Source organism: Vanessa atalanta, chromosome 9 (assembly GCF_905147765.1).
Source record: "Vanessa atalanta chromosome 9, ilVanAtal1.2, whole genome shotgun sequence".
Taxonomy (NCBI): domain Eukaryota; kingdom Metazoa; phylum Arthropoda; class Insecta; order Lepidoptera; family Nymphalidae; genus Vanessa; species Vanessa atalanta.
Genome location: NC_061879.1, coordinates 1,854,431 through 1,876,778, shown reverse-complemented (window position 1 = coordinate 1,876,778; position 22,348 = coordinate 1,854,431). Strand labels below are relative to the sequence as shown.

The 22,348-nt window shown below is 32.1% G+C and overlaps 2 protein-coding genes across 2 annotated transcripts; both read left to right on the top strand.

Moving 5' to 3' along the window:
* The first annotated feature begins 1,465 nt into the window (after window positions 1–1,465).
* Window positions 1,466–6,319, top strand: LOC125066375 (ELAV-like protein 1). The gene has a single exon (XM_047674435.1). The coding sequence runs from the start codon at window positions 1,806–1,808 to the stop codon at window positions 2,886–2,888; it is 1,083 nt and encodes a 360-aa protein (XP_047530391.1). The 5' UTR covers window positions 1,466–1,805; the 3' UTR covers window positions 2,889–6,319.
* A 3,206-nt stretch (window positions 6,320–9,525) lies between these two features.
* LOC125066507 (GRIP and coiled-coil domain-containing protein 1) lies at window positions 9,526–21,556 on the top strand. Its single transcript, XM_047674605.1, has 13 exons — window positions 9,526–9,799; window positions 9,915–10,007; window positions 10,251–10,360; window positions 10,734–10,879; window positions 11,452–11,534; window positions 12,668–12,840; window positions 13,207–13,423; window positions 14,712–14,956; window positions 15,380–15,526; window positions 16,123–16,332; window positions 17,636–17,745; window positions 18,788–18,865; window positions 20,147–21,556. The coding sequence occupies exons 1-13, from the start codon at window positions 9,715–9,717 to the stop codon at window positions 20,316–20,318; spliced, it is 1,869 nt and encodes a 622-aa protein (XP_047530561.1). The 5' UTR covers window positions 9,526–9,714; the 3' UTR covers window positions 20,319–21,556.
* Window positions 21,557–22,348: the final 792 nt, after the last annotated feature.

The following is a 22,348-nucleotide window of genomic DNA, read 5'->3' as shown; positions in this document are numbered from 1 at the left end:
ATAAGTGGCATCCGAGCAGGAAGGTCACCGGATGGTAACTACCACCGACCATGGACATCACAGCTTGCAGGTGTGTTGTCAGCTTTTAAGAAATGTGTACGCTCTTTTCTCGAAGGTTCCCATGTCGTATTAGCAATAAGCATAGATTGTAACAAGTCTAATTGATGATAGCTATAATGTTCAGTTTCCGCCGTACGACATTTTAATAGTATAGTAATTAGTTTTTAACTTTTGTATGGTGAAATAGTCGCCATGGCAATCTATTTGATTATTTAAATTGCTATAATGATTAATACTGCGTTACACTAAAGTTTAATATAAAGACTACATTAATTAAAAACTTTGTTCTGTAATTATAATAAACGGTTTTTGATATTTATATAAATTTAATTGTACATATTTGATTAGGTCTACGTAGGTGTTTAATTGAATTTAATTCTGAAACCGGATTGTTTCATAATTATTTAAACTTGAGATAGGATTTTAAGAAGATCATTTAATAATTAAATATTAGGTACTAAAAATTAAAACAAACGCCAAGAGAAATGTATTAGTTAATTTTAAAAGTATAATATGAGCAATATTTTTTCTTAGTTGCCTGGATCATTTTACAACACTATCTAACTTGCCTTTCCTTAATTATACATGATACTGGAATATATAAACTATTGAAATAAATGAGTGAGTGATTTTGATTTATTTCTTTAACTGCTTAAATATTCGTAGAAATTTTTATTTTTTGTATGAGTAACAATTATTTTATTTTAATATTGTCAACAGAATATTTTTTATTAATTAAAAATTAATCATTAAAAAAATATATTGTTTAAAATTTTAACATAACTTCATTCATAAATGCACCTTCTCACTTGTATTGTGTTGGCAACATTACTATTGGTAGCATTGTGTTAGTATTACCATATAAAGATATATTTGCCACAAATATTGGATGTTAAAGCTATATTCTAAGCAATCCATATATTATTAATTATTTAAAGATTTATATTTTTAAACAACTTATAAGTATAACATTAAGTGAAAATAAAAAAAAAATTAAAGTACTGTAATTTATATGTAAATAAAAATAAAAATAAATGTAAGGTAAGTGAAATAAAATAACTTATAGACAATCTTTTAAACCAATTACAAAATTTTGAATTTGTGTTAGCACTTAACATTTTATACTTTAATGTTTATTGAAAAAATTGGCATTTGTTTTATATTTTTTTTTATTCTAAATTTTTATTACAATCAAATTATTATGATGTTATGAATAATAAACTAGCATTAATTTAGCCAATTATTATTGAAGAAAAAATATATGCTATTACTAACAACTCATCTACTTTATTTATTTTTTGTAACGCAGTTATTAAACTTAATTTGACTCTTCGGAAGATATTAGGTTAATACATGCTTATAGTGTAGCAACATTTTAAAAAGAAAGTGAAGTGAAAGAAATGAATTTACGAGAATAGGTCGCAAGTTGCATAGATTTTTGGTTGATTTCCTTTTCACTTTACTTTAGTATTTTCTATAATATCTAATAAACTAACGTTTATTTGTGTTTCTGCTTACGTTTTGATTCAACGGACTTGGTACTGTACCGCCTAAAAAGGGATAAGTACGAGAGTGAACAGCATCTTATTGATTTTCTTTCCTTGCATATGCTTTCAACCAACGCGAGCTGAAGTTCATATTACGTGTGAGAAATCTATGTTCTAATTCAGATTTATCTGTTTTAAACCTCCTGGGCTCCATTCCGGTGACATTTCTTTCATTTCGGTGTAAATATTTTAGTGAAAATGATGGCTAATACACTTGATGCCGTAAATGCAAATCAGCCTACGCAAAATGGTAGTAAAGTTCAACCATGCAATAATGAATCTAAGACTAATCTTATAGTTAATTATCTGCCACAAACAATGACTCAAGAAGAGATAAGATCACTTTTTTCGAGTGTAGGTGAAGTAGAGAGTTGCAAGTTAATAAGAGACAAGGTTACCGTATTTCCCGACCACATTCTGAATGGACAAAGTCTGGGATATGCCTTCGTCAATTACCATAAGCCTGAAGATGCTGAAAAGGCAGTGAACACACTGAATGGTCTTCGATTACAAAATAAAATCATAAAAGTGTCTTACGCCCGTCCGAGCTCCGATGCCATTAAAGGCGCCAATCTATACGTTTCTGGTTTGCCTAAACACATGACACAGCAAGATTTGGAGAAGCTGTTTAGCCCTTATGGCACAATAATCAGTTCCAGGATCCTACATGAGAATGTAAATGTAGGGCATTTACTGCAAGCAGGAATTGATGAGCAAAGTCTTCAGGGACCATCAAGAGGTGTAGCATTTATTAGATACGACCAGAGAATTGAAGCTGAGAGTGCTATACGTGAGCTGAATGGTACTGTACCACCAGGAGGTACAGGGCCTATGACAGTGAAATGTGCAAATAATCCAAGTAACCAGAACAAGGCACTTGCTCCATTAGCTACATACTTGGCTCCACCTACTGTTCGCCGTTTCCTAGGGCCTGCTGGTAAGGCTCTTCTTGCTATTAATAAAGGTCTCCAGCGGTACTCACCATTAGCTGATCCTCTTGTACAAGGTAATGCTTTGGGGGGTTCGGGTTGGTGCATCTTTGTGTACAATATTGGAGCTGATACAGAAGAAAGCATTCTTTGGCAATTATTCGGCCCATTCGGTGCCGTCCAGAGTGTTAAGATAATAAGAGATCCCACAACCAACAAGTGTAAAGGTTATGGTTTTGTTACTATGACTAACTATGACGAAGCCGTTGTAGCTATTCAGTCATTGAACGGCTACTCCTTAAATGGTCAAGTGCTGCAGGTCAGCTTCAAAACCAATAAGAGTAAATCCTAAACTATTTAAAATCTAGTCAATAAATTGTAGTTAATGCAAAATGTTGATCTTAAACTCTGTCATGGTTTGTCATCTGTTTGATTAATCTAGCATTGTTAGGTAATAGTGATGCAAATCATGACATGACACCAATTCTAAACCAGTGTTCATTATAAAAGTACAAACAAACTTGTCACACATAAGTAACATCACAGTAACGGCTAAGGAAAGTATTATTTAAACGACGTTAAGGACAATTCACACATTAAACAGCTAAATCATTTCAATGTCCAATTTTGTGACTAAGCTGGTCTATATGTCACTCATTCACTTGTCTTATTCCATTAAATTTCTAATAGAGTAACAGTGAATAAATAAACTATAATACTCTTTAATTGTAAAAGGTCAGATGTTTGCATAATTATGACAAAATAAATAATCTTGTGACTTAAAATGTTGAGATATGTAATGCTCACTACTTTTACAATGATGACTCTTCGACTCTGATGTTTATTACTCCATGACATCCATTTAGTCCTTAATCTAATATGTAAAGATTGTAAGGAGGATGTAAGTAATTTTAAATAACCACAGATAAAAAATAGTGAACATCAGAAATATTGTCCACATTTTACCTTTCCATAAAGCTAATGAATATTAATTGACATAAAAAATAATGTTGATAGATCATTATCTGAAATAAAAAGAAAATATTTATTTTTACAAATATCACCAGTGCAATATTAAAATTTACTATAAGTAAAAAAAATTAAAATATATATTATGATAACAGTGCAATTATAAACATCTATTTATACATGGAAATAGTAATTCAGCAATAATATATTGTATATTTAAAAACAAAAATGTACACCTAATGTGTTTTTGTGTAAGTCTACCAAAGATGTCAAAAATATGACTGATTTAATCATTAGATTAAATATTCATGAATACATTATGTATAAACTACTTCCATAGAAGCTTCTATTTTAATTAAAAAATTAAATAGGGATCTATCATTAATTAATGATTATCTGGAGCTTGACTCGTGCACAAAGTCCTATGTAAGATTTATTAAAAATCACTTATATAGAGCCATATTAATTAAATATGTACCTAATTTAAATTTTAACTTTTGTTTGCTTATAAAACTTCTATGGATAAAAATGTTTGCTTTGACAAAACGCATTTCAATCAGCCAAATATCTCAATCAAAATTATGATGTTGGAGGACCATGACGAAAAAATTTTAATCGATCAACATTTTATGAAACGAAATTTTGTAATCTTGAATATGACGCATTCTATTTGCGGCCACATTTGTATGTTTATATTAGGAGTCAAGTTGTTTAAAATGTTTTCTGGAGGATACCATCTCGAATATTTTGCTTCAAGCAACTCCTGGTTATCCTTCGAGAACAGTCTTATAAATAGATCCCGGTGATATAGAATTTAACATATAAAGACTAGCTCTCATCGGTGTCTAAGTATAATGGCTATGAGGCTTTTGTAGTGTGTTGCAAAGCATAGGAGATCTGAAATGACCTATGTTCTTGCTATTTGACTTTCATGATATTGTCTCTCTAATTCATTTGATTGTATAATCGCTATTTATTATTACATTTAAGTAATGTATAATTAATAATTTATTATCGTATTAGTAAATAGTACTATTATAGATTTCTTTTGATGTTATAATTATTAATATATTGTATTAGCGTAAGTTCAAAATTAGTTGGGTATAAAATAATCAGTAATTCAACCTTATAATATACCTTATACCTTTCTCATTATTTATATTTAATGCAAACTATTCATGTTTAGTAGTTTTTCGTCATAGCTAAATTATTTCTAGATAAATGATAAACGCATATCATTGACAAGTACTGCTGTGGTCAGAATTTCTCAAATGTATGGGGCTTGTATAATGCATTTTTGTAATAAGTATTTTTAATTTCTATAAAAGTTAACGCACATCATTCACGTTGCTGAGCCGGAATATGTACGATCTGAATTAATTAAGTCGATATTCTCGCGATTTTTATAGAATAATGACTGACTATATGTCTCTATTCATATTTTTTATGAACATGAAGTGGACAGTCAACGTAACTGATGTGAGTGTATTAAGGTTACTACTGGTAAGTATAAATATTTCATTAAGATAAATAATTATTTATTAAAGTACTTAACTTCATTGTACTAGTCACTTATAATTTGCGCAACGTTAAATGTTTAAGTACCTTAAGTATTTAAAAATAAAACTGTGTTCTGTAATTTAAATGTAGCTTAGGTTTTGGTTTAAAATTATGTTGGTGTGGTGTTTTTACATAAGTATAATACAAAGCACACGAAATTATAACGAATGGTGTGTACAAAACTAGTCACAGGTAAATGTACCTCACAAAAGATATATTTCAAAATATTTTGGGTTGTAAACAAAAATTTTGCAAGTACCGCACTTCAAATTATATCTGTTTTTTTTTTTTTTTTTACTAACAATACCACTCTCATTAATGTATGCAATACTCGCACGTAATTTCAGATTAATGTAGTACAAAGTAGATTAATTACATTTTCTTTTTCTTTTTGTCAATCACAGCGCTCGTATCACTCATTATTAGTACATTTCGTGATCTATATTACAGTTATATTATTATAAGAACTTTCGTAATTACCCCTTTAATTATATAAGGAAAGACTAAAATAAATGTCACGAACAAATACATTTCAGTGCATGAATCTCAAAAATAAATTTGTATCCATTTAAATTAGTTAAAGATAAAGTTCTTCCACGTCTTAAACAATAATGATAAGTAATTATTAAATGTTACCGATATATTTCTTACACTAAACAAACATCGAATTACTAACTCAGACAAATAAATATTAATGTGCTCAAAATAAGTAAATGTTAACGCCCAAAATATTTTGGATTATGAATTTAAAAGTATAGCATAGTTCGTGTTGTGTTGTCCCTGACTTGAATATATGCTTACAATCGAATGAAGAAGCACAGCGTTATATGAGAATGTTCACGCCAATATCGTTTTTATCGCCATCCATACACCGACTAAAATGGTTAACACCATTTTGGCGGAATCGATTAAAAACGCACCTGACCCATTTATTGTTTTGTTTTTTTAATTTTTTCGTGCTATTTATTTGTTTAGTATAGTATCAGTTATTCACTAACATATTCAATTTTAAGCGATTATTTATCCCTAACATTTAATAAATTTTGTTTATTTTTTTTTTTTTGTTCTGGGCAGGTTTGGGTTCTGTAACGTAAGGTTTGGCCTAGGACATAGATAGAATTGTAAGACAGAGTACAAATCGCCGACAATGTGTTGAAATGTTTGGCTTACAATACATTAATCTTGAAATGTCAACGAATGTAATCTGAGTAGGGAATATTGATATAGACATTAAATATCGACATTAGCAATAATGTAAAAAATATTCTTTCATTTATCCCTTTTTATTGACCATTATTAATAAAATACATAAAACAATTTTTGAGATGTTTAGATGCTAATAATAAATAGTTACCCATTAGTCGTATAAGAGAAATCAAATTTCTATAAACTCGATACATATTATTTAGAATTGGTTTAGAATATAAAATTAAGTTTAATTTATTCTGATCTTTATTATCATTTTACTACCGATAAATGCATTTTTATAGTAAGAAACAAAAAAATACCGATATTATTTAATAAAGGTACTTATGTACCTAATATTGTATACAAAACATTGATGTATGTACCTCATACCATTGTATTGAAAAAAAAAGAAACAAAGCGGTGTAAGTAGGTTGGTAAGTATACGAAAAGTTATCAAAATTCAAAAAATAAATCTCGATATTAAACAACTGCTGGAACATGAAATAAGGGAGCAGGATATTCGGTAAGTCATATTTACTACGATGTTACTACGAGGGGTGAATGTAGCCATGTCACCCTAAATCAAGTTCATTGAACCCATACTAGGCTGCAATAGATAGAGGGTTGTCCGATGTTGTAAATTTAAGTTATCCTGCACCCCATGGAGACAAGTAGGTCAGATTTTGCATCAAAATATGTTGCAGTTTTGTTCTCAAATGCTATTTTTTATTCTTTAGTAGACATTAATTTAAACATTTAATGTTTTATTTGGCTACAAACGTGATTTCAAATGATTTTTTTTATGATTAGCGAAAGTATTTCAATTTATATTAGAAAATTGTAAGTGGCTTTTATTTTTATTTTAATCGTTACTTGCTACATTATTTTTCATATTTTTTTTATTTTAAATTAATACCATAGAGTCGAAAAAATCAAGTCATCATAAGTTCGACAGCTATAACCTCAAATTATGTTCGGACCAAGTACATGCTTATAAAAATATCAAGTTTATTTTATTTTAGTAAGTATTAGTTTCTTATCCCGAGTTGGCACTATACTTTAAAATAATTAAATAGACACCTAAACAAATCTTAAAATATAATGAATAGGATTCAAGCCAAGCGATCTATCTACCCCTTCTGTGCTCAGAAAACATTTTGCCCTTCACCCCATGTATCTATTACGTTTTTTTATATATCATCTATATAATATCATAAATCGAATACATCTTGTTAATAATAAAATAATTTTCTGGGAGTATGTTGCAACCTAAGTACAAATAAAAGAAATAATAATTATTTCAATTTTTTCTTTAAATATTGAATTAAAAAAATGCCAAATTGTTATCGAAAGGTTTTATTTAATGTAAAAATTCTACGTATTTAAATGTTTTGCTTTGGGCTTAAAATGAAAATATCTGTCATTTCGTATCTCTATATTTTTTTTATAAAGTTTGCGGACGGGCGTTTGTGCTACTTGACGGTACGTGATCACCATTGCCCAAAGAAATTGGAGGGGTAATAAATTTAACCCTTCCTTACATCGCCAATAGGCCATCAACCTTACGAACTACGATGTTATGTTCCTTATGCCTGATTACACTGGCTCAATAACCTTTAAAAAAAAATAGGTTTTAAAGGCAATACTAGAATTATTCTAATATTACTGATTTTCGGTAAAATGTATTATGAGTGGATAGAACCTATTTAGACGGGCTTGCACAAAGCCTTACCATTAGGGAAATAATTATAAGAAAGACGTAGTAACCTATTTTTCTGTAGATATTGTAGAGATTACAAATATTACATACAAAGTTTTCGCATATGTGTCATCCTTTTGGCAGTGTTCGGTTGATTAGCGCTAGCCAAAGACTTTTCTCTTATGTTGATAAGGCTATCTTAGATCATACATACATACAAAATACAAATATGCTCAATCAGGTAGTTTTTGGGCGCAAATCTTACAGACAAAGTATATGCAAAGTATAAAAAAAAAATATGTATGTAATTGAGGTCAATATATTAAAAGCCAAACCAATTCCAATATATATTTAAAAATATATTTTATTTATATCGGTTATTCTAGGAATATTTTTCGAGAAATCGTTTAGTTTGTTTTGTCAGGTGTTCGTTAAGTCGTATTATTAAAAAGTTACTAAACATTTATGAAATAAAACCGTTAATGGCCACATCCTTCAAATTTTGCTAAGACCAAGAAAGGTCTCGGCTATATCAAAAATCAAAATCAAAATATACTTTATTCAAGTAGGCTTTTACAATCACTTTTGAATCGTCATTTAACAAACTATTTAAAGCAAAGCTACTACCGGTTCGGAATATAGATTCTACCGAGAAGAACCGGCAAGAAACTCGTATATGGTCTATGGATGTTACTGTAAAAGTAAACACGTGTCGAGTTTAAGGTCATTTGTAATTCTTAAAAACGAAGCTTTGTTAAAGTGGTTTAAATATCAAAGAACAAATAATTTGCTAATAAATGGACAATTTCTTCAACAAAAGCAAACGATTTTGCTCAACGTTTTTGTGAAAATCTTGTTTGCTCGACTAGTTGGACTCAACGTTTCTGGATTCGGCACAGCATTAAATATTAGTGGTGATAAAGGTGCGGTAGAAGAATGGATGACGCAAAATTTACACCGACATTATTATGTTAGTAGCTTTCTAATAAGAATACATATAATAATAATTCTTATTAGTAGGCAAAGTTCATAACGAAAAAAAACTCAATGTACATATTTATATGTCGTTTAGTGTTGTAATTATTTTTACTAAAATTTATTCCTACACAACAAAAAAGAAAATGTGTCTGGTCATCGTTTAAATATACTTAGCAAAATTTTAAAATCACTGGCGGACATAAAGCAATGCCTAAAGTGTTGGATCTAAAGAGATCTGAATAAATAAAGTAAACAGGAACTCTTTATGGAACGCAGGTACTAAGAGAGGATATTTTCAAACTAATTTCTTAGTCATCATGTAAGAGTGTAAAAAGGGGGAAGATTACTTAGATTTTCTAAGGAAATTCGCTGTTTCTTATTTTAGAAATTTGGATATCGGTATTTAGTTTTATTTTATGAATAAATGTCGAACGTTGCAGTGTTTTTGTTGTTTTTTTGCGGTACACGGTTAATTAGAACATAAAAAACAAACTGTTGTTCTGTTATCTTATGAATTGACATTAGTCAACGTCAACAGGCTTTTGACAAAATGACAATTGACAGCTGTCAATATCAGAAAAAATGAATACATACCAATATTTGTGATTGTTGTGATATAATTATTTATTACAAAAAAATATGATTTTAATAATACATGTGTGATATTTATTACCAGCCTAATTTGAATTGAAACACATTATATAATCTTGATAGCTCGCGAACAACTTTCATTAAAATTTCATTTGGACTATAACTTTTTAAACATTTTTTCTTTGATAATATAATGGAATCGTTATCAAAACAAGAACTTATTTCAACAATAACGAAACAGGCAGATCAAATTAAGCGATACGAAGGTCGACTAAGAGGTATAACAATATTTATTCCGGTCTAAAATAGTAATTAAAAAGGGCATATGGTTCATTCAATTTTAGGTTTTCTGAACTTCTATAGACAATACATTAGGTATTTCTGCATTCACAGATGTTGTTGCTGCATATAAAGGTCTTGCTAAAGAAAAGGAGGCCCTGGAGATAAGTTTGAAGGCATTAAATAGGACTGAAAATAATGAAGATGGTATGTTTGAAACAAAATAATGTTATACACAATAAATTGACTTATAAAAAATTTCCGCTCAACTTAATGAGCCGAGTCTAATATCATACTCACAAAATTAACAGAAGTATAATTATGTTTATTATAATACAGTAACTTGAAAATCTTATGTAAAATTCATCTTATATGCATTTAAATGTTTTGATGTTTGCAATATTTCTGTTGATCGCGTTTCTATTTCAATAAATAAACAAATATTTTCAGGCTCAAAAGACTCCATAGCAGCTCTCACACTGTCACTATCGACACTATCAGCAGAAAAAGCACGAATGGAAGAGGCTTTCCAGACTGATAAGAAGGTGACTAGGGATAAGGTAAATATTTATATTATACATCATTTATTTACATAAGAATTATTTACAATAGGTACTTAAATACAGATCAAAATTAAAAGTCACCAAATGGAATAATGGCAAGAATGCTTGTTTCCCCATAATTATAAATGTCTGGACAAAAATGCTATTAGTATAATAGCTATGTATAATATCTTATTAAAAGTTTTTCTCTGTTGAAAAGCCAAATTCCGAGTATCAGTCATATATTGTAATTTGTTAGCAATATGTGGAAAGTTGTCATGTTTAATTTTTTTTATTTATTTATGTGTAATACATTTATATTGAGGCTAATTCTTTGGCTGTTAGGGAACATTTCAGAGAAATAGATAATCTAACTTTTTGTCCTTTTTAGTATGAGAACATGTTGGCTTCAACAAGAGAAGAGACAAAGACGTTGGTTCAACAACATTTAGCAGAAGTCGGTAATCTTAAAGCTAAGATTGCTTATGAAATTCAAGAACGAGAGAGGGAGAGGGCTGATCACGCTGCAATGCTGAAGTAAGTATACAGTATCTAGAAAGAATGTCATTGTACTAAAATTTTCAAGACAATGTTCTTGTTTCTAAGTTTTCCAATCTTGTATTAATCTTATTGAATTAAAAGAAACACCTCTCAAAGCAGTAAAGGTATCCAAACCCATAATATAAAATTATGCAAGTTTAGACCAGAAGAAGTTTAAGATATAGTGTTATATCAATAAAATTATCAGGCAAACAGAAAAAAGCGATCAAAAGAATAAAAATGATATACAGATATACACCTGCAGAGATGTGTTTATTTAAAATGAGAATGTATTGATATTAGTAACATTTATAACTTTTACTGGTTATATGGCTTGAGCAAGCCCGTCTGGTACCAGCTGCTATAAATTGCTGGCAGAGAAAAACTCACCTTTGCTAGATTGGTTTTAGTTACATACTCTTCGACTTACGAACTTTCCACCATCAGCAATTTAAAGAAGGCATTTTTTTAATCAGTCTATTGATTTAGAGAATTCGTGCATTCGTAAATTCAAACTCTGTGACCTTATAATATTGAGCAAAGATAAGAAATTTCAATTTCTTTTTCAGGGAATTACACATGAAACTAAATTCCGAGAGAAAAACTAAAGAGAAGCTAGAGGATAAAGTTGTACATAATACAGAAGCACAAGGTGAGAATCAGTAGGTTATGTACTTTTTATATCATATATGACTAATTGACTATCTGAAAATGTTGATTAAAAAAGTTCCCAAGGTTGGTGGCGCATTGGCGATGTAAGGAATGTTTAATATTTCTTACAGCGCCATTGTCTATGGGCGGTGGTGACCACTGATTATCAGGGCGCCCGGCCGCAAACATATGCAATAAAAAAAACATCTATGTAATTACTCGAATCAAATTTAATAACTACTAGTTACCGTCGTTGTTGCTTCGTTCGTTTTTTAGGGTCTGATGACGACCAACCTGACGAGGTGTTGGGCATAAAATGTAGCCTGGAGTTAAAACTTGCTTCAATAAATTTCATCATATTCGGTTCAGTTATTTGGTTGTGAAAGGGCAACAGTTAGACAGACAGAGTTTCGTATTTATAATATCAGTCTATTTAGTAGACAAAATTTAAATAGTCAGAAACAAAACACTTATATATAGCAAGTTTTTCTTGCTGTCTGTACACAGATCTTATTTTTTTTTTTTGAGTGGTGCTAATTGACAAGCTTAAGTGTTGCCCTAAAGTTGCTCGAAATGTGCAAATTTCTCTATTTTTACGAGCCCACGGGTAATTAAATACCGACGATTGTGTGTTTTTATAAAATACCAATTGGAAGGCGTATCTATTTAAAAAAAATCCATAGTTACCTGATTACTGGAAGTTAGTTTAATTTATATCTATGGAATGAATTAACTTGATGCCTCCGTCACATTTATGCCGTCGCACCGTTTGCCGCTGGAGTGAATTACTAGATGCATCACGTTGATTGGCCTCCGACAAATGTGCGTGTGTTAAGAACATTGTTTCCACGCACTTGCAGGTTGTGGAATGATCTTCCTTCTGAGGTTTTCCCGGTGACGGTTACTATAAGGTTACTCTGCTCGCTTGTTACAAAAAAAAGTTAATCTTCTTCATTGTTGTTACCAATACCAGGTTGTGCAAAATGTTGTTGCAAATTAAATAAAAGTTTTATGAAAATAATAAAGGATATCAATTTCTGTATAGATTATAGAAAAGCTTAATGAAAATAATAATTATAAATAGATTATAGGGTAAGTGATAGATTTTTAATTGATTATAAAAATCTGTTCTAGCATCTCAGGCAGAATTGGAGAAGCGAGTTCGCGATCTGAATAGTTCTCTGGAAGCTTCTCAGAGGAGATTACAAAGGGCTGAGGCGAGGACGGTCGAGACACCTGCTCTGCTCGTTAGACTGCAACAGAAACTGGCTTTGTTGGAGCAGTCGCATTCCATCGCGATACGAGAGGTTTATTATCAATTATACTTATACACACACAAACATACCCTGTGGTTTCCCCTATCCTATAAAGAAAGAACCTATGATTTTATTTCACCACGCTGGTCCATACTTGTGGCAGAATTTATGTATCTGTAAAAAGTGTAAGGCGTAATGGTCCAGTGCATAGAGATGAACTGACATTGAGATTAATCTCGTAAAGGAAAACAGGAAGGGAGCCTGTATGTATGGTCTGAACACAGGCGAGCATATCCAATTTAAATGTTTTATTTTTCTCCAATTTGAAGTTAGAACTAATCCTCGTGTCTGTGGTACCATGATCCGTATTTAGGCAACGAACGTGAAATTATAATATTTATTTTATAAAAATTAAAGGAACAAATAAAAGCGAAACGCGCTGAGGAGTCGGCGCGTAAGGTCTGCGCGAGACAGGAGGAAAGAGTCGCGCTCCTGGAAGGGAAACTGGCAGAACTGTCGCAGACCATTGGGGAGTACGACTTGCTCCGGAGACGAGACCAGCAGCTCATCCAGCAGCTCAGGGACTCGCTCAACGGGAGACTTCTGGACAAAATGGCGAGCAGCAGCGTCATCGGTGAGATTGATTGATTAATAGTGTTGTCAGAGCCGCCTAAGGTTGCTTCTACTGGATACTAACAAGCTCAAAGCGAGAGCTGTCTTAAATCATGAGACCATGTATCTTGGCATGACTTTTTCCTTATGATTAATTTTCATGCTATTTGCAAGTTAATGAGAACAAACAAATATTAAATGAACACTTTTTGAGGTATTCGGTAAGAAATCGAAACTCACCGCAGAACTCGCGCATAAATTGTCAGATTGTGATATACGACCTTGACTATAATCATTATAAAATTTATACGATATGCATAATGTAATTTAATGTCGGTTCTCAAATGTTGAGAACGAGTGAGATACTTAGTGACTTCTTATCTCACTGTTGTCGCCTGTTATACTTCCCGCTACTTGACCTAAATGCTGGTCATCATTCCATAGACAATTGAATAAAAATTAAATACGCATAAACTTAATAATAATTGTTTTACAATCGTTTTATTTTTCATCATCTGCTCGACAATTTGAACTTGTATTTTCATTTATTTATTTATTTTTTGAAACACCATCGGCATATTCACAATTTTTTAAGAAAAAGTAGGAAATAAATTCATGTACGTTTTGATACACCACTACAGGCGTTTACATTATACATTTTAAATAACGAAAAAAAAACGAAACACTACACTCCTATAGTAACCGTCATGAGAAGCTATAAATTTTGTAAACAAGTGTTTAGGAGTTCACAACATTTGGACCAACAAAAAAAATGAATTTGTTTAAGATTTAATAAATTATTAAGTAACAAATATTAATTAACATATATTATTTAAGAATAATTATTCGTCAGATTCATAAGTAAAATTAACAAACGATCCGCGATGTATGCAAAGCAATGAAACAAACTCGTACGCATTCGAAACTCGAATGACGCGTTTATTTCAAAATGGCGTCCCGATAGTTTACAATCCCTGCGACGGACGCGTTCCGGTACCAAAAAACACAAACGATAGCGCTTTGCGTCGTTAAAATATGATCCGACTAAATTAAATAGGTTGTTACTTTCATATAACCCGTCTATATTACATGTTGATTGAATATGGTCAATTTATTATTATCTCGCAGTATAAAATGTTTACTCAGTAAAAGATCTTTGTTTACATAATTTATAGCTTCTCGTGACGGGTACTATACATTAATATATCTTTAAAATAAAAACAAAAATGTAAAATACTCCAAATTAAAAAGAAACAGAAATATATGTATAATTTTTTAAATTTATAATTAAAGTAATATATGTATTTTAGATGAAAATCAAATAAGCGAAACCGATAACGAGAAACTAGCAGACAGCGAATATCTTAAAACTTTAATAGACAAGATACACATACTGAAGAAGGAGTTGATAGCAGAGAACGACAAGCTCGGCAACCCAATCGATCTTTCGGCGGTATTCAAATTGGACGGCTACGAGAATATTCATAGTAAATGTCGATTGGAGCTGGAGAATTTGAAAATCGAATTCGAAACTTATAAATTACAAAATGCTAAGGTATGGAGTTTTTGTATTTTTTTTAAATCGTTAATTTTGACTATGACGGCAATAGTCAAGTCTCGTTTTGACCGGGCAAGTGCCCCATAGACATTGGCGCAAGAAATATTAACCATTCCTTGCCTCGCTAACGATCAAGGGAACTAAGACGTGATGTCTCTTGTGTCGGGCACACTGGCTTACTCAGACTTCAAACCGGAATATAACAATAAGCATTGCTGTTGCTGGAAGCTTTTTTCGACGATAAAATCATTAAATTTTACGTCTCGACCCGGGATGAACCATCGAAATCTGCTATAAAAAGTGTCGTATCTCAAATACTATTCAGTTAGTTAGTGATTATTAAATTCTTCAAAAATAATCTTTTTGTATAAATAATTTTCTAAATTCATATGTATTTTTTTATTATTTTCATATCGTAAGGTTAAAGAAAGCGGACAAGAGGTTGAGAGTGAGATGGAAGATCTGAAGAGTGAGATGGCGGTTTTGAAGGAGAAAATCGAAACTTATATACTGTTACTGGAGGACGAAAAGCAGGACAAACTTGACTCCTTGAGACTACACGAAGAGGTGAGATTTAATATTAATCTTTATTTTTGACTTTGTGCAAGTCTAGGTAGGTACCATCCACTCATCATATATTTTACTACCAAGCGGTTATACATTGTATTATTGTATTGAAGGGGAACTGAGCCAGCAATAACTGCAGGCATGACGTACATAATAACATCTTGGTGGTTTGGGTATGTAGGAAATGGTAACGATTCCATACGTCGCCATATCTTTGAGCAGAGGTGACCACTGTTAGGTGGCCCATTTGACCGTCCGTCTACCGATGCTATAAAAAAAAAGACGAAAGAAAAGAATGACCTAGTAATATATTAAGTATATAAATATGTATATAATGCTCTGGTGCCAATGACCGAATTTAATTTTAAAATAATATTTGCCAGACCAGGAAGGGGGGGGGGCGGTAATGTTTCTCTGGGCGCACTCAGCTAGGAAAAAATATGTTCACACTCAAGTTTGTTAGTAGAAAAAAATTAAACAACTATTATATATGAAACATTCCTTCGATACACGTAACGAAAACACTCGGATTTGTAATCCGTTCTTACGAAATATTCTAATTTATAATTATATAATATCAAACGTTGTTTTTTCAGAAACTGAAATCCGAAAGGGAATACCACAAAGAGATTGTATCGGATCTGAAAACAAGAATACAGAGTCTGGAAAAACAAGTTCAAACCCAACGTGACAGATACGCAACTTTACTGGAAGAAACCGATAATTATATAAGATCTAGAAACGATCGATCGAGGAAAGTTAGTACTGAAGAAGGAAACTGGAAAGATGGTCATGGAGTATTAAATGTGAGTTTAAGTTATTATAAATTAAACGTTTACGCGTGTGGGTTCGTTAGCATAAGAGCCGAGATGGTCCAGTGGTTGGAACGCGTGCATCTTAACCGACGATTGCGGGTACAACCCCAGACAAGCACCGCTGAATTATCCACTGCTTAATTTGTGTTTATAATTCATCTCGTGCTCGGCGGTGAAGGAAAACGTCGTGAGGAAACCTGCATGTGTCTAATTTCAACGAAATTCTGCTACGTGTGTATCCACCGACCCGCATTGGAGCAGCGTGGTGCTCCATGCAAATTGTTTCAAATATTCTACTAAAAAGGAGAGGAGGCCCTAGCCCAGCAGTGGGATAGTTACAGGCTGTTGCTATACGTAAGCATACACGACACGTATTTATATAAATGAAAGCAATTTCAAATTACTAATATACATAAACTTTTGAATTCAGAATTGATAACAATGCAGTCTTTAAATCAAGATAAGTTGATAAAGAGAATATTATAGAGGCCATTTTGCGTTAAGTTTTTTGCTGATATACCACCTGATGTTAAATGGTCACCACTGCTCATGGACTCGTCTAACTTATCAGTTATTGCTTGGGTTAGCCAAAGCAAAAAAAATATATACTTATTAACAAAATCTTAACAATTTCTTCATATTCGAAACATCGATGTTATCAAATCAAATCAAAATATACTTTATTCAAATTGGCTTTTGAATCGTTATTTAAAAAACTATTTAAGGTAAAGCTACCACCGGTTCGGAATGTAGATTCTACCGAGACGAACCGGCAAGAAATTCGGTAGTTACTCTTTTCAACATCTAAAAATACAGTCATGTTAGTTAAATACAATTATGACTCTGCGAATGACTTTGCGGAATCGGAAACTTGGCGTTCTAAGCTTATCCTTACTTGTGCACATACAATGATTATTATCACTGATTTTATCAAAGTGATCAATGCTACTGTCAATATACATAATATCGTTGTAAATATATTGTGACGCAACAGTGAGTATTCCTACTTTGTAAAAAACATTCCGAAAGAGTCTCTTGTGCCTATACAGTATTGCTGATTGTCTGTAGTAAGCTAAAAGTGGTCGGACTGACTGCTTGCACAAGGTCCTAACACCAAAAGGTACACACAGGTAGCTTTGATATCGTCATATTAAAGTGGTACCTTTACTTTTAATTTGTTAATACAAATTAAAAGTAAAGGTACCACTTCGGTATAAGTACCACCAATTCTAGTTCACGTTACTGTGAGGAGGACAATGTACTATTGTAAACTGTTGTAATGTTTGTCGCGCAGGACGGAACCGCTCCCCCCCACATGCTGCACTACGCGCACGAGCTCGCTAGGAAGGACCTCGACATCACACAGTTGAGACGGGAGAAGCATATCCTGGAGGGACAGTTTAGGTAAAACTATAATTATGTCATTTACTGATTTCTCATTTATAATCAATAATGGACGTCATTTTTAGAAGATATCAATATCAAAAACAATTTTAAAGTTTTAACCTCTTGGGGGTAGGGCTTTATGCAAGCAAGGCTGGGTAGGTACCACCCATTTATCAGATATTCTACCGTCAAACAGCAACATTTTGTATTGTTGTGTTCAGTTTGAAGGGTGACTGAGCCAGTGTAACAAGATACATAATATCTTAGCTCCCAATGTTTAGGGGTGGTTTTAATAATGCTTGATATAAATTAATGTTGAATAATATAATTATGTTAACATCTCATAATTGATTCTTCTTCCTTCGAATATTTAAATCCCAAAGATGGTTACTCTCAGATCGCATGCAATTTGTCCAATCCGACCCCCCATAAATAGGATAAAATTTATATGACAGCCAAACGGTTAAGGCTCTATTGTACTGTGTACCAGAACTCTTCCACATAGTCTTCTAAACACATCGATCGATGTGGCTCATTCAATTGACAACTTGATCTTAAATGGAGGTCACAAGTAAATCTGGATTCTCTTTTTAAGTCAATGATAAACTCATAAAAAATCAAATGAATCCACTGATTTTTAATTCCGATGATATACATGCCGAGATGGCCCAGTGGTTAGAGCGTGTGCATCTTAACCGATGATTTCAAATTCAAACCCAGGCAAGCACCACTGAATTTTCATGTGCTTAATTTGTGTTTATAATTCGTGAGGAAACCTGCATGTGTCTAATTTCAACGAAATTCTGCCACATGTGTATTCCGCCAACCCGCATTCGAGCAGCGTGGTGGAATATGCTCCAAACCTTCTCCTCAAAGGGAGAGGAGGCCTTTAGCCCAGCAGTGGGAAAATTTACGCATAACTTGAATCAGATTATATTCAGATTTTACGAAATCAAACTCGGAAACATGGTGTAAATATATTAATTATTATTATTTTGTACGATAAATAACTTCATTTTCTCAAGATTCATTATGTGACTAAAATATGCTTTTTTTTTAGAGATTGTCAGCGCGAAGCAACGATCGAGAAGGAGCGATTTAAGGAGGTGATAAGAACACTAAAGGAAGAAATTGACAGGTACAAACTCATTAGAGGAGACTCTTTTTTCGTCTCGACTCGGACAAGCATTACTGAACTTTCACGTGCCTAATCTGTGTTTATAATTAATCTCGTGCTCGGCGAAGAAGGAGAACATTGTGAGGAAACTTGCATGTGTCTAATTTCAACGAATTTCTGCCACGCGTGTATCCACCAACCCACTCCAAACCTCCTCAAAGGGAGAGGAGGCCTTATCCCAGCTGTGGGAAAACTTTCAGGCCGTTACTTTACTTTTGTATAATAAGACATAATATTACACTTTACAAAAAAAAATTATATATATATGAATAATAATAAATCCTTGGTGGGACATTTCTCTCATGATATATTCGACCGCCAAGCAGCAATAGTTAGTATTGTTGTGTTCCGGTTTGAAGGGTGAGTGAGCCAGTGTAATTACAGGCACAAGGGACATAACATCTCAGTTCCCAAGGTTGGTGGTGCATTGGGTATGTTAGAAATCCTTACAATTTAATACGGCCCTTCTTCTTTAAGAGCCTACTTCTTTCGAAGGTCAGCGAGCATTAAGGCAACTTGTATCTTCGATGCCACGTCTCTAAATAATGACCGGGTGTTTTTTCCACACCATTGGCTTAGGTTTTTTAGCTAAGAGGTTCTTTGACCCACACTTCGTTTTCTGGAACGGAATACGGCCCTAAAACAATAAAAAATAATAAAAACAACTAATACTTTATCAAAAAAGATAGGTTTCAAATCCTAACACTGATTTTGTTCGTTAAAAGTACCTATAGTACATTAAAATAAGTATTGTGCATCGGCTTACGTCGTATTTACGAACGTGATCGTCAGCATTGGGACAGTAGTACATTATACACGCTTACCAAGTTGTAATTTACGCGACATTTTAATCGAATGGACCAATAGTAATGGTCGTGCCGTTTCGAAGGCAACGAGACGTGCCACTATTACAAAGACGAACTCCGAGTAAATGGAGAAGGCGTCATCGATCAATGTGGCGCCGTTAGACATCAATTTACAACCCAAATATTTAGATAGTGATGCTGCGTGGCAATAAAATGCAGGCACACTAAAAATACAATACAATTGTCAATAATTTGAATTGTCAGCACGTCTGTCTGTAAAGAATGTTAAAAAACCTGGAATTCAATTCTGACGCCATCTACCGTCAAATCTAAACCATAACTCACTTAAACACCCAATTTTTAAGTAAAACCAACCCTTTAGGTGTTCAATAACATACACACGTACAGAATAATTATGTATATATTTGTTTTCCAGGCTTAGAAGGATCCAGTCAAGGGAAGGAGCGAATTTAGAATATCTGAAGAACGTTGTCATGGCGTACTTAATGTCGAGCGACTACGCGGGCCGGAAGCACATGTTGAACGCTATAGCGGCTGTCTTACATTTCACTGACAACGAAAGGAAAATAGTCTTTAACACCTTGTGAATAAGGATCGTTTTAAGTCATCATAAATATTTTCGGTCGGGACTGTAACTGTCAGCGTATTTTTCGTTGTACCAATAGAATAATAATAAAAATCATGTATACACTTTTAAAATCACATTTACCCCCTTTAAGGTGATATTTTAAATGATATGCCAGCATTACCTTCCCCTTCAACTCGCAATAAAATCAATAGTAATATCATAAATACGAAAGTAACTCTGTTCTTACGCTTTCACGGCCGAAGTGCTGTATCTAATTTGATTAAACTTTGCATGAAGTAAGCTTGAACTGCGAAGAAGGCTAATTGTTATTCCTAAAACCCGAGGAACGACCCCTGAAACGCGTGCGAACCCGCGGGCGACAACTAGTGGTAGATATTCCAAAATTTTCCTTAAGAGGGGGGATTTTTCCAAACTGTGGAACTGTCACGTGTTATCAAAAAAAATCTTGTATATTCACCCCTTTAGTATGAATGAAACAGTACTTGAGTTATTTATATATTATATAGATCAAGTGTCCTTTGGTTTGATTGTTTTTTTAAATATGTATGTTACTATATTTTAATATTGAAACATACACCTGTTTAATTATTAATTATTTCTTGTTATTATTAATTGTTCGGGTTAATATTTGTTTAACTTTTATTCCTAACATTAATAATAATTACAAAAAAAAAAATAATATAATAATGTCTTGTTGACCGTAAACTCAACGTTGAAGGAGGCTTAACTGTAATTGATCTAAATAAATACAAAAAGCATCGGTAGTGTGTTTGGACGATGTGTGAACGTTAAGAATAGACGTGATTAATGACCTGTTCGTATATTTAGTTAGTAATTGTATCATTTTTAACGTGACGTTAGTAGTCACAAAAAATGCGACTTTGTAAATTACGAAACGTTCTTGATGCATTGTAGATAATTCTACCATTCGTAATAATAACCAATAGTTTCTTGAATATAGTAATTCATGATGAAAAACGTGTTACCGAAAACTGTAGAGATATTCTTGATAATTGCGTTAAGTGAAATCGGAGTATTAAATAATAATAATAATGTTATATTATTTAGACAAATGTTAAAACACAAGGCGAATATTATTGAAGCGGTGTAAAAAGTCGCTTGTTTGATTTTGAACCCTCGGGCTATTGTCGTCCCCACTCCTAACACAAGTGATAAGTCTTAAAGGGGGGAGGGGTAAATAGGAATATTAATAATTGCTTAAATAAATTGGGGTATCGCTAACTATTCTTTGAAAAAAATAAAAGATTATTGTGTTTAATTATTATTGGTAATAAATAATTATTGCATTCCTATAAGTGTCTTTGTTTTATATAATCAATAAAATAATATTTATATCTTTTATTATTTTTATTAAATATCTGTAAAACAATTTAAATATTTTTTATTTCGTATTATTTCCTTTTTTTTATTAATAACCTTAATGATTGTCAGCTACAAAAAAAAATATATCGTTTGACAAGCAAAGAAGGAAATGGCACTGAACTGTTTTGTCATTATCTATTTTTTATACATAGAATTAAAAAAAAAAAAACACGGAAAAGACTAAACTCAAAAATATATAATTTAGACAGACACATAACATATAAAAATAAGAAGTCATAAAAATGTTAATTACAAATACGAAAATTGTACATGTACGTTACACAAAAATGTTTTATTTATTATGAAAACTTCATAGTGTATATTTATAGTGATACATTTAAGGTTGCATATCTTAATAACCGAAAAATTAAAAAAAAAAAACGTTTTCATCACAAATTGCAGGCGTATTAATAGTTATGTAATTGATTCTCGGAAGTTATACTCCTTTTGGCGCGTAATGAAAAAATGGGTGAATTATTATGAAGTGCGCCCACAGAATGAGATGAAATTGCTCCCTGTCGTAGTAGTGAGAAAAGAAAAGAATACATTTATCGTAATAATAATATAGTTATTTTCTTATTAATAATTAGATGATTTTTATTTTATTATATTTAATTATTTGCAGGTAATTAAAAACTATTTTTA